The sequence below is a fragment of the Cynara cardunculus genome, assembly GCF_001531365.2.
Source record: "Cynara cardunculus var. scolymus isolate 2C chromosome LG 13, CcrdV1, whole genome shotgun sequence".
Classification (NCBI taxonomy): Eukaryota; Viridiplantae; Streptophyta; class Magnoliopsida; order Asterales; family Asteraceae; genus Cynara; species Cynara cardunculus.
The window spans coordinates 8,116,117-8,130,514 of NC_037540.1; the positions used below are offsets into that span (position 1 = coordinate 8,116,117).

General features: G+C 31.4%; 2 protein-coding genes across 2 annotated transcripts; one reads left to right on the plus strand and one right to left on the minus strand.

The window, feature by feature from the left end:
* The first annotated feature begins 4,337 nt into the window (after positions 1-4,337).
* On the plus strand, positions 4,338-5,879 carry LOC112524391 (alkane hydroxylase MAH1-like). The gene has a single exon (XM_025134182.1). It carries the CDS (start codon positions 4,338-4,340, stop codon positions 5,877-5,879), a length of 1,542 nt encoding a protein of 513 aa, XP_024989950.1.
* Positions 5,880-8,152: 2,273 nt separating this feature from the next.
* Positions 8,153-13,815, minus strand: LOC112524392 (cinnamoyl-CoA reductase 2-like). The gene is made up of 4 exons (XM_025134183.1): positions 13,703-13,815; positions 9,552-9,724; positions 8,380-8,942; positions 8,153-8,285 (listed from the first exon to the last, which is right to left on the minus strand). Exons 1-4 carry the CDS (start codon positions 13,806-13,808, stop codon positions 8,153-8,155), a joined length of 975 nt encoding a protein of 324 aa, XP_024989951.1. The 5' UTR covers positions 13,809-13,815.
* Between the last annotated feature and the right edge of the window lie 583 nt (positions 13,816-14,398).

Here is a 14,398-nt window from a genome sequence, read left to right on the forward strand (position 1 = left end):
AAACGGGCTAGAGTTTGCTATATTACGCCCATCGGACGAAAATTATGTTAAGCCCGATCCAAGTCCACAAACGATCACTTCTACTACCAATGAAACTAAGCTATTGCCACTAAGGGGTGTTTGTTTTCAAAGTAATAAGTTTAATAAGTGGTTAACTTAATTGGTTAAGTTATATTAAAATGTTTGATTTTAAATTAATGCTAAGATATTGACTTAACATGTTAAGTTAGTCATCCTATTTTAATGCATTAAATTAGAACTTTTTATCCAAAATTACCCTTATCCTATAATTTTTAATCGACGTCTCATTAAAAAATAGTTTACTAATTTATATTGTTTTTATTATTTTAAATAATTGAATTTTTTGTCATTTAAAATATTTATTATACAATTCATCTTCATTCAACACTTATATAGACATAAGGTTGAAATTATAATTTATATTATTTAGACTAATTATTAAGACAAAAAAAATAAAATAACAATTTATTTTAATTCATACAGCCAAATTAATGTTTAAAAATAACTTAATAGATACAGCCCTGATAGATGAAAGAATCAGACACTCCTGAGTTTGAAAATCAGGAACATGCATGTATAATGTCCATTATACTTAGGGAATGGCTAAAAATATGGAAACAACTATGACTTCTCTAAGCTATTGCCACCAACTCTAAAAAACAGGAACATACATGAAAAATGTACATTATGTTTAGGGAATGGCTAAAAATATGGAAGCAACTGTGACCGCTCTCTCTAGTGAGTCGGTTAATTCCAAAGCGACCACCTGCAAATGCTTTTATGTTATCGCCATCAAAGCAGTCAAATGCTTAAAATAAAATGAAACCAAAGACAAGAAAAATATTCAAACCATAGAGGGATATTCAAAGCTTCAAAGGGGTTAAATATTCGAAAACCTAATAATCTTACAGGTGCATCGTATGTTATATTACGTATTTTTTTTTATCTATGACTTGCATTAATGTATTGATTAACATATATTTGTTTCACAAAGAATTTGTTTCACAAAGAATTTGTTTCATATGTATTCGTTTCACAATGTGAAACTTTTTAATTGTATTTTTTGTTTCACAGACATATAAAAAATATTCGCATTGCAAGGATTCCAATTTCAAAAGATGGCAACAAAAAATTGTTATTCTACAAGACAACGTTAAAGGAATCCAACACCGATCAAGCACCGACACGTTGGAGAAGGAGAAAATGCCCCAACCCAGATTCAATTGGTTGCATTTCAACGACCTATTGATATAAACAAAAATAATTGTAAAATAAAGTAAGAAATAACAAAAAATTTATTTTATTCTTCACAAAACAAAAAATTTATTTTATTCTTCACATCCTAAATCGTCTGATAGAAATCCAAAGATGAAGAGTGAAACACTGGATATTACTACTATGTAAACGAAAAATGTGAGAGTAAGCATTACACAACCTCCGAGATCATTTTTTGAAAAAGAAAAACGAGAAAAGATGATAGATCATCCATTTTTATATCACATATCCTATTCCGACACCAAGAAATGAATTCTAGAAATAGAAAAGAATGTATAGAAATTTAAATGAAGTTGAAATTTGTACCAAGTCTTTGATTACCACAAATCACTTTCAGATTGTAAGGGACCCTAACCTAATAAGGTCTTTCGTCGGGAAAAGGGTTAGAATCGGGAAATATGGCGAACTGGATTTCTCGCAGCTATCTAAGAAAACCAATGTTCTAATGGAAGGTTCATATTGTCAGATTTATTTGATCTTATCAATTGTTATAATTTTTCTTGAATAAATCATGAATTTTCTAGGATGGTATTAAAGATCTTATTGGAAACTTAGAGCATCTCCAATATATTCCCAAAAATTTCTTCCAAATGGAGAACTAAAAGTCAAAATCTTCAAAAAAAAAAAATTACATTCATCTCCTACAGATTCCTCACTTTAGAGAAGCCAAGATTGATTATAATATTAAAATATTTCAATTATCTATTAAAATATTGTTATTCTCTCTAAATATTTATTTTCAAAGTTTTCTATTGGTGGTCTCACTTGATAATCAGTTTGCCAAACAAAGGTTAAAAGAAAGAAAAAAACATGGGTATTACTAGCATAACATCTAGGATTGGATTCATAAAAGCATAGGATTTGGGCAATTTGGTGAAGAAAATACTACTCAGGTAAATGACAGAATTAAGACAGGTCAAACTAAAGATATTATGCATAACAGACCTTTTGTTCGTCGAGATAATGGCATTTTGATTAAGTTATTGATATATGGAAAAATTAATAAAGTAAGGTAGACAAAAAAATCGTCTTTTTCCACCAATAAAAAATATCCAATTCTCAAAGGAGAATACAAGAAATCATACTTTCATAAAATATCTTAATTGAATTATATATAATGAGTAATTCAGTTGAATTCTAGATATACACATGTCAAAATTCTAGCATCAATCTATAATGTATTCTGTAAAGAATAAATATTTTCTATAGATAATTGGATTGGAATTGACGAACTTTTAATATCAATATTATTCTTTATGGGTATTAATATCCAATAAAAATATAAATGGGGCGTAACCAAGTGGTAAGGCAACGGGTTTTGGTCCAGCTATCCGGAGTATGCATGGTAATGAGGCGGGGACCCCAATCCCCGTCCTTGTCCCCATCCTTGTCGGAGAATTTGATCACACCCCCATCCCCGTCCCCAATAGGAAACGGGGATCCCCAACGGGGAAATGGGGATTTTTTTTTTCCGTTTTTCCAAAAAAAAATTCAATCAAATGTGTGAGACGTTGTACAGGTTTAAATCTCACGTTTTCCCAGTAAACCTAAAATCAAAAGGAATTTAATTTAATACAGAAAATATATATTATCATATAATTAATAAATCGAAAACCAAGAAGTTGCCGAATGATTTCGTGCAGAATGATTAAGAGGCTCTCATGATATAGTGCAAAATGAAATATAATTCTTCAGTAATTGTTTACAATAGAATTAGGGTGGTGAATGGTTAAGGAAGACCCATAATACAAAATCATTCAGAGAATTTTAGAACCATTAAAATGCAGACATTTTTTTGCCAAAAAATATTCATTGTTTAGCGATTCAGAGGTTGTCTCTTAATTGAACCATTAAAAAGTAACCAAGCAGTCCATAAATATCTTTTATAATAAAGTGACTGTGTATCTTTGAAATATCGCAACTGTAAATTTTTACAGTAAAACAAAATTAAATATCAATGCAACTCTTCCTGAATAAATAAAATTTAAAACTTATGCTTAAACGAAATAATTTTTATGATTAATTATGAGTAACGGATTAATATACATAAGATTAGGTTCAAGTGAGACCCATCTATTTTTTGTGAGACCCGTAAAATCATTTTTTTACACTTGAAACTTTATAGCAAAACGATGTGAAGGTAAAGCCGAATCTTCACAGGAAAAACACTATGAAGCATGGACCGACCTATGTATGTGGTATAGGTGGCACGTGCCACCGTATTATTTTTCCGCCGAATGGTAAAAAAATTAGGTTTCTTGAATAGTGCAACCGTATTAATTTGTTGTGTGCCACCGTATGTATTTTAAAACTACAATGAGAACAAGTTTTATTTGGTAGAGTTAGTTTGCAAGACTTTTATTCCACCCCATACCCAAGTCCGAATCATGTTAGTGTCATTTTCTTAGTCAAACGGTATCATCGTTTGAAAAAAAATTCCGTATATTTGTTTCTTATAGTCAAACGGTGTCATCGTTTGAAAAAAAAAATTATATATTTTTTTTCTGATGGTCAAATGGTGCCACCGTTTAAAAAAAATTTGGGTCCGTCCTTGCTGTGAAGGTTACCTTCACAACGTTTTGCTGTGAAGTTTCAAGTGTGATATAAATGCAACAATCAAACAAAAAGAAAAATATAGACAACTAACGTTGAGAAGCAAGACGTAACGTGATATCATTAGTTTGGACTCGGATGCATATGAACTTCTATTTATACATGAGATTTCTACCGTATATGTGATTCCCTTTTGTTTCTGGACAATCATATTTCGAAGCTATATATGGTTGAGATCCAATCCTATCTGGTTTCGATTTTAGGAGTCCAGAACAAATGTGTCGTATTAGAGTTCATGTCTTACGGTAGCAACTTAACAGGATTACCGTGGCATAACTTGTAACACCCTTCCGATGATTGTTGGTATGAACCATTTTACAAATGACGATACGGTTGTACCTAGAAATTAAGTTTGTGTGCTATTTAAAGGACCAACGACCATGCACTCTATTAAACATAAACTCACCTCTTTCCTACCATCTTCTCCCATGACCTTCCTTGAATACTCCCTCATTATCTCCTTAATGTTTATTCCGATATTGTTTTTAATATTTATATACAGACGACATCAAAACCGCACAACTTTAATCTTTACAAATTGGCCACTTGTTGGCATGATACCAGGTGTTCTTGGAAACATCCATCGACTCCATGATTTCTGCACCGAAGGAATGATAGAAAATGGTGGTACGCTCATGGTTCGAGGCCCTTGCTTCGCCAACTTGGACATGCTCGTTACCGCCAATCCTGCAGATTTCCACCACATTCTAAGCAAAAACTTCAGCAATTATCCTAAAGGTGACAAGTATTTCAAGATTTTCGCGATCCTGGGAGATGGAATCCTGAATTCTGACGGCAAGTTATGGGAGATCCACCGAAAGGTCGCCATGTCTGTACTGAGGCATGCAGGATTTCGAAGTTTGATGGAAACGATAACCTGGAACAAAGTGGAAAACGAGCTTCTACCCATACTTGAATCCATCTGTGAACATGGCACTGAGGTGGATTTGCAAGAAATATTTCAAAGGTTCTCTTTTGACACCATATGCAAGGTATTCTTTGATAACGAACTTGGAAGCTTGTCTCTTGATTTTCCTAACATCCTGTGTCTCGAGGCCTTGACAGATGCTGAAGAAGCTATCTTCCACAGGCATTTTACGCCTCCATGCCTTTGGAAATTGCTACAGCTTCTTAGAGTAGGGAAAGAGAAGAAGTTGAGTGATGCATGGAAAACTCTTGATCARTTCATATAYAAATGCTTAGCTCAAAACCAAAATGMGTACDTGAACATCAACTCTTCTCACCAGGAGGGAAAGTTCATATTTTACACGGCTCTCATGAGAGAGCTCGAAGTTCATGAGATTGGCACTTGTTGGGATCGAACAAAATTTCTAAGAGACACTTTTTTTAATATGCTGATTGCAGGAAAAGAGACTACGAGCAGCACCCTGTGTTGGTTCTTTTATATGCTTGCGGAAAACCCAAGCGTGGAAGATAAGATTCTGGAAGAGATTCACACACATTTGGAGATAAAAGTGGGTGAGAGATGGAAAGCAGGAGAGTTAAATGACATGGTTTACCTGCACGGAGCTTTATGTGAATCTTTAAGGCTTTTTCCTCCTGTTCCATTTAACCACARATCTCCATTACAACCAGACATCCTTCCAAGTGGCCACAAAGTGGATCAAAACACCAAAATCATTCTTTGTATGTATTCCATGGGAAGGATGAAATCAGTATGGGGTGAGGACTGTATGGAGTTTAAGCCCGAAAGGTGGGTTACGAATAGTGGAGGAATCAAACATGAGGCAACTAACAAATTCACGACATTTGGTGCTGGTCCAAGAACATGTGTGGGTAAGAACATGTCTTTATCTCAGCTGAAGATAGTGTCAGCTACGATCATTTACCATTACCATATCGAGTTGGTACTGGAAAGTCATCCCGTGCTTCCAGCCAATTCTATGGTACTTCAGATGAAGCATGGTCTCAAGGTGAGATTAACTAAAAGAAGTCAAAACATGAACTGAGATTTGAGTTTCGGTGTTTTTAATTTGCATAACTTAATGTGGTAAGCTGTTGCTGTTCTTAGCTGGTGGGTGTTGTTTGGGTGGGTCTCTCTTGTTAATTTTGTGTTTCTTTTTGTTATTAAATTATTGCTTGTCTTTCAAAGAGAAAATTGCATAAGTTGATGAAATCATGAATCATGAATTGAAAGAATACGTATAACTTCAAAAACTTGATTGGATACATATCTTTTTCAAGGATATATGAAGTAATCCAAACTTAATTTTAAGAAACCCATACTTAAGCATGCATGCAGGATGTTGTTGAATTTGAGAAGGTGAACACAGCAGCTTTTGTGTGTATAAAAAACTCGGCGGCAGGTACGGACGGAAAAAAACCGAAACAGAAAATTGGAATTTTCGGTTCGGTTTCGGAGACATCTTATCGGGATGGGACAGGGATCAAGGACATATTCGGGGATTTTAAAGGGGACGGGGACGGGGACGGGGGCTCTGATCACCGGCCCAAGATCTGAATATATCTTAATTTTAATTTATATACATACAACACACACATATATATATATATATATATATATATATATATAATATCATTAAAAGAATATACTAACATTAAAATTTAATAGACTTTTTATCCAATTTACCTCAATACAGCAAATAAAGCTCACGAAAAAGTCAAGTTCGTGATGTTAGTTATATGATGTTTGAATTTCTCTTTACTTTTATATTGTAATATAAGACGATGTTTGTTTGATTATGTTTGAGACATTTAAATGTACATCTTTAAAAAAATTATAATTTACTTTTAGTTGTGAAATTTAACATATTGTAACTTTTTTCAGATCGGTTCGGGTTTCAAGTTTAGGGTATGACCAACGGTAAACGGAAAAACCAACGAGAAAAATGGGATTTTTACCCTTAATGGGTTCCCCATCGGGGATCGGATAAACCGTGAGGACCCGACGGGGATCCCCCATAAGATTCCCTATGGATATTATGGCGGTTACGAGAACGGTTTTAATTATCGATGTTTCGAAGACAGGAATACAATAACCAACCCATGGCCATTCCTAGCAACAGGACTATAATTCTGTTTTTTAGGCACATTTGCAAATTTGCATTCAAATTGCATCAAGGACAATTTTAAATAAGCATGACATACATTTGCTTTTTGCATTGTAACTAAATATACTGATAGACTAAAAAATAATTATATAAAAATAATTATTATATGATTAAAAAACGACAAAAAACTTTTAAAATACCACCGGGTGAACTACAACCACAAACCACCACTCACTACCTCCAAACATTGTTAACAAAACTAATACAAATACCACCATCGTCATCGTAATAGTCACACCAACAAATTTCTGCAAATATATATATGTATACAAAATAAAAACAGTAGATCCCATATAACTAATAGAGATACATTCAGATACCACCATTCCCATTGTCACACTGACAAATTTATACAAATATGTATCAAAACGAAGAATCATGTGAGAATGGAAGTTATGGTGAGAAGCGTGTGAAGAGATCCAAACTTTTGATCTCATGCCCACAGTTGAAGTGCGCTTTAGAAGGGAATTGATTTGGTACATCTCAGTGTACCTCATTAGTGTTGACATTCAATTACGATTGATCCAATGATAGAGATATCTTCTTACGCTTCCCATCACAACTTTCCTTCTCATCGAAACCCAATTCTATGTATCCAATACCAAAAAAATGCAAATCTCATATTATCTAGATCAAAACCCCTCAATCAAAATGAATTGAGTATCCAAACTCAAAAAAAATCCCAAAATAGAACACTTGGGTTGTGACACACTGGTTAAGTCTTGGTGGATATAGTGGAAAATCTCATCTATCCCTGTATCGAATTCAGGCGCGGCCAAACCTCTTGTGGCCCATAGGTTCATGTATAGTCATGTTGTGCTTCCAAGCCTTTGTAAATTACAACAACTTCTTAGAGAAAGTTGAATTATTAATGATGCATGGAAAACTCTTGATCAATTTATAATATACAAGCCAGTGTTTATAAATAAAATAAGTGCGATAACATGAACTATGAACACCAAGAGGAAAAGTATTCTTATTATTAAGAGCTTTAATAAGAGAGAGATCAAAGCTCAAAATGGTGTTTTTGGCGATCCCACCGAGAGGAAAAGTATTCTTATTAAATGCAAAGTGCGCCTCCTCTATTTAAGCAAGAATCAATTGTATTTTTTTTTATTTTTTTTAATTTTCTTAAATTTTGGGTCTTAGAATCAGCTTAATAAACCAGCATCTTGCATAGCTTTAACAGAATCAACCAAAGTCTTCTCCAACGGCATGTAGTTCCATCCAAGATTCACCATCTTTTCACATGTGTAGTTCATCTCTTCATTTGAATCACAAGAACTGTCATAAGAAAAAAAAAATCAAGACTCGCATCATTATTTAGGTTGTAATGGCTTTATAAAGTAATTTAGGTAGAACAAATAGCAAAACATACACAGTAGGATAGTTATAATGAGGGAACAAGCTCTTCAACAGTTCTACCAAAGCTTTTGTCTTCAACATATGTGAAGAACAAATATACCTTCCATCTGCTTCAGGTTTTTCATACGCAAGTAGTAATGCATTGGCACAATCACGAACGTCCACAATAGGGATATACGTATCCTCTTCAGCTTTATCAAGCTCAATGAGATTGAAAGAGTTCTCACCTTTGAAGAGGTTTAGTAGAATGATGTTAGTGGTACAAACTGTCGATTGAAGCATTGGTCCGAAAACTATTGACGGACAAACAGTCACAACCTTGAGGTTGTTATTCTTTCCGAATTCTAAAGCTTCACGCTCTGATGTAGTCTTGGCAGCACAATACCACTTCTCATTCTTCATGCAAAAATCAACATCAGACCAACAATTTTCATCCATTGCTTGATTCTTAGGCCACCCCGGGTTTGCTACAACAGCAAGTAAAGATGAAACAACCACCACCTTCTTCAATTTAGTCGTCAGACATGCATTCATTACATTTCGTGTTCCTATTATTGCGGGTTCAAGGATTTCTGTCTGTTTAGACAAAACGAACCAATTATTTCTAATCACAATTAAAATAATAAGAAAATTAATCTCACAATGGATGTTAGACACTTAGACATGGTTTTAAATATATCTGATTGATAAGTGCTAAAAATTGTAATATTTAAAATTAAAAGGTTTAATTAAAAAATTATTAATCTTCAGAAGTATAATCATAAAGTTTATATTTTCTTAAATAACGACATAAACAATTTTATATTCCGCCTCTTTAAATTAATTTTTAATCTTTGCAGTTTTTACATCTGTTAATTGTTACCACGTACTTCTAGCTCATTTTTTTCATTCAATTCCAACATTCGGGTCTTACTCAATTAGTGAGCTATAATTGACATGTTAGAAAAATAAAGACCAAGTAAAACATCACAATCATCAGATGTCGTAAGGAATCATACAATTTCATAAATATCAGATGTTGTATGAAATCACACTATTTATTCGTTCTAATCAAATTTTCCGTAATTAGGCATTTGTGGCAGTTTGTACGTATCTCGACTAATCCATGAGACCTTAAAGATAACAGTCAAAAAAATTCTTAATGACCTTGAAATTAAAAAAGGGACAAGTAAAATACAAACTTGCCTGAGGATCGGCTATTTTACCGGCAGGAACGGGTGTGGCAACATGCACAACCCCGGTGCATCCATCCATAGCAGTGCAAAGACTTGCATAGTCTAGCATGTCTGCCTTGAAGAGACGCAATCTCTCGTGAGCGTACTTCAGTTCTTTCAAATGACCATTCTTTTTCTCATCATCTGAGAAAGACCCAAAAATGCATGATTATAGTCATCATCAAATATTTGAATAACATTGCTCGTTGGAGACACATAATCAAGGTCGGACTTAGCCTTAGGCAGGCTTGTTCCTGACATTTTATAGACTCTGGACGTGTATAAAATCATACCTTCGATAAGTACGGAAAAAAACTCAATAAATGTTTTTTTATTATGTAATAAAATTAAATACAAGAAAATGCTAAGACCATCTTTACTCTCGGTCTTAATGAGCAATCCCTCCAATGGGATTGTGAATAAGACAAAATTGAGTTAAAAAAAACAATGTTAAACCACATTCTCTCACGAACCAGATCGCCACATGAACTGGATCGTGAACTTTTTCTTTCTGACTTTTTTCCAAATGTCACGTTGTAATTGGTTAAGTTTAGTTTTTTAAAGTTAAAATATTAAAAATACTTTAACAAAAATGTTAAAAACTAAACAAATATACAAAAATACATGTTTTTTAATTCCCTATAAATAGTGTCCAATATTGACATATTTTCATCACATCAATCTTTTTTTTCATTTCAATACTCTTATTATCTTGTAAATTCCAAAATTTTCCGTTTTTCTCAATTTTCTGCTATGGATCCATATTTCCCAATTTTTTTAAACTCTCAACATTCTGATAGCTCATATATGAAAGTTTGTACTTATTTTTGTTATTTTATTTAATTTTAATTGTATGCTAAGTTTTTTATTATAATAATGTTTCAAAATTTGCAATGGTCCGTTTAATCTATTTTTTTTGCTTAAAACAAAAAAATAATAATTAAATATGATAAAAAAAAATTAAATATATAATTTTTATAAAACAATATTTCAGATTGGATTGGATCACGATTGAACAATAAAAAGGTGAGATTAGGTTGGAGTTGGAGATTATACAGGTGGATGAGAAAGAAAGTAATATTTTAATTGAGATTAAGTCGGAAAATATGTGAGTAAACATAGTCCAATAATTCATGGAGCAAAGAAAATCTTTATTTTCCTTTATTATGATTAAGAAAGCATTTAAGATTTATGCACTGCTTATTAGGTGATTAGCAACCAAGAGCACACTGTGTTACAAAAATAGGGATGGTTTTGAAGTTTTAAAATAAAGATTAGAGTTTGACCATCTCCTATTATTGGTAATTTTTTTAAAAGATTATAATTTTATCAGGTCATAACAAGAAATATTGTATTATTTTGATACAAAAAGAGAACTCATGTGGAGAAACACTACAACAAAATTGGATTTATAGGACACCCCCAATCTCTAAGTGTTCTAATAGACCGTTTTATATGACTTAATTTATATGACTAAAATATAAAGCGTTCTATCTAGAGGTGTTGTAATAAGTTTATACGACAGTACTTTTGAGCGTCTTAACAAGTTTTTAAGGACATTTTTAATATAAAGTGTCGCATTAGCAACTTTATATGACACTTTTGAGAAATTGTCCTATAAACTCATTTTTTTATAGGACACTTGTTTTTATAGGACATTTTTTCAAATAATGTCATATAAAGTTGATAATGGGACGCTTTATATTAAAAGTGTCCTAAAAAACTTATTACGACATCAAAAAAGGTCATATAAACTTAATACAACACCATTAGATATGACACTTTATTTTTTTGGTCCTATAAACTAAGTCTTATAAAGAGTTCTATTAGAACGCTTGCAATTTGGAAGTGTCATATAAACCCGATTTTGTTGTAGTGAAAGTAATTGAGAGAGTTAATGATCAGAGATCAATGGTAGAGAAGATTATTAAGATTTTTTAAACAAGTAAAGAAATGAGTATCATTAAGAATGTGGAAGAAAAGATAAGTCGTTGCCATCCAATATAAGAATAAATAATGAATGAGATTTATAATCTGCAAGCTCAATGAAAAGTTGTTTAAGCACTCAAATAGAATCTTTTGGTATGTGTAGTGGAACCCCAATTAGATAGACATAAAATAATTAATGAAAATATTTGAATATTTTTTTCCTTCTTTTCTTACTCTACTAAAATAAGATGTTATGATTAAAAGTTTGTAGAACATGCACATATATAAGATGCATTACTGAATACATTTAGTACGGAAAATTTATTTATTAATCACAAAACCATGAAACACGTATAGTATTATATGTAAAAGCAAAAATAAATAGCAATAGCCAACAAAAGCTATTACACAAAGGGAAAAGTCCAAAAAAACCTAATTTTTTTCCATTTTGAATGGTTTAGTTCATAAACTATTTTTTTAATGAAAAAACTATTAAATTTTCTAATTTTAAATGATTAAGTACTTGAACTATTTTTTTTAATAAAAAACTAATTAAACTTTCACATTTTGAATGATTAAGAAAATTTTTTAAGAGAATAAATAAATTATCAAACTTTTACTAGTCAGTAAATGTAACTTTTTTGGGTTAAAAGATGTAGATGACCAATTTTTAAAAGTGAGGTGATTTATTTATTAAAAAAATGTTCATAAACTTAATCAATCAAAATGAGAAGGTTTCATGGTTTTTTATCCAAAAAGAGAAAGTTTGATGATTTTTTTCATTCAAAAAAGTAGTTAGGGCTATATCAATCAAAATGAGAAAGTTTAATGGTTTTTCATCTAGAAAACAAGTTTAGGACTAAATCATTCAAAATGAAAAAGTTTGTTAGGTTCTTTTGAACTTTTCCATTGCACAAACAACATAAGCAAATTAATGGCAATATCAATACAAGCAAAAATAGATAAAGATATCCAACATGCAAAACATATAGCAATAGCAAACATATTAGCTTAAAGTCACTGTTCGTTGAATTGTTGAAGCACGAAAACAGTCAAAATATAGAGATAACAATAATCAATAGCAACAGACCTTGGTACCAAATAAAAGATAATGGAGAAGCAATAAGCAATAGCATATAATGAATAGCCAAATTAATTTTATTTTTATTTTTTGATTTTATTTTCCAGTGTAATATGTTAATATATTTGTGGGCTCTTATTATCTATTAAATCCTTTTTGTCTCTTAATATCTATTACAACATTTTAAGTCTCTTTAATGTATTGTTTTTTAGACTGCTACTATACTAAGGAAAAAAATTTGGCCATTAATATTTTTGGGTCCTGCACATGCGTCTATAGTATACCGCCCTCCGATAGATGGCCCTACGCAATTAAGTTCATTGTTTAATCCCCCCATAATTATATATATTATTATCTTATTTTCTATATTGTAAAAAAATTGAAGCAAATTAGAAAAACTTGAAGAATTACTTCATCTATTGTTAAATTGCATGTAATTTATTTCATGTACTTTTTTATATTATTAATGTTATTTACTCATGTTTTTATTTTTATTCTAAAATAATTACTATTCTTAAACATAAAATGTGAATATGAAAAACTTATGATGAAGATTACTTAAGGAAATTTGAGGTGATGAACATAATGAGTTAAATTCAGAAGGTTAGAATTGAATGTCTTTTGTAGACTAAGTATGGATTCAGAAGCTTCAGATCGTGAAGGGTTCTAACTCGGCTTTCAAGTGTTTTGACTCAAAAGTCAAAACTTCTGAATTTGTTTCTGACTCGAAGCTTTCCAGCTTGCCTCTGATCTTTTTCAACCTTATCCACAAGCAGTTGTAACTGTGTGCAATTATTTACTAATTGTTTAACTACATCAAACCGTCTGATCTTTTATATAAAAATATAAAACAATTTATCTAGGATGTGATCGGTGTACTCTAAGTTTTTTTTTTGTCTTAAATACGAGGTTAAATTCTTATTTTATCCATATACTGAATTCATGAAACCTAAAACAGTAAACGGTTGAAATATAGTATTTGAAAAGTGCAATTCATACATGATCCAATAATTTATCGAAATGATTGTAACCACGATGCCCAAATTCTCAAGAATAATTAAATGATTGATAAAAGAAAAAAGATAAACCAACGAAGAAGAAACTTAGCGTACCTGGATCTCTAACAGTTCCGTGTACAAAGTAACCTCTTACTAACAATTCCTTCACGACCCATGAAGCAACATAACCTCCTGCACCTGTTACACAGACAATCTCCATCTCTCTACCTTAATTTCTCTTACACCCGCCACGATATTATTGAATCTTGAAATGATGATTTTGAAACCTTAGCGACCACTATTTATAGAAAAAGAACATTTTAATGTATATATTTATTATTATTATTATTATTATTATTATTATCATTATTATTATTATTATTATTATTATATATATATTACATTAATCAGATTAATTTATATATATATATATAATTAAAAAATATTATATATATTATATTTTTTAGATATAATATAATATTATAATCTATAAATTATATATTTGGTCGCCATGGTTTACCCAAAATGACACTGTAGATTTCTAAACTTGTATAATTATAGAAGCGTTCATGTGATTTATATTTTCTTATTTTGTGGGTTCTGGTCACTAACTTTGTTAAAAATATCTATAGTATCTATACTATATTATAAAGCATTTGGCTAAAACTCTTAAAAACTCTTAAAACTCTTAAAAACTCTTAAACTCGTTTATCCCTATCCGATTTCATCCCTATCCGATTTCATCCCATATTTGAATTCGTGTAACTAACTGCAGATAAACACAATCAAATACAGGATAAACATCTCATT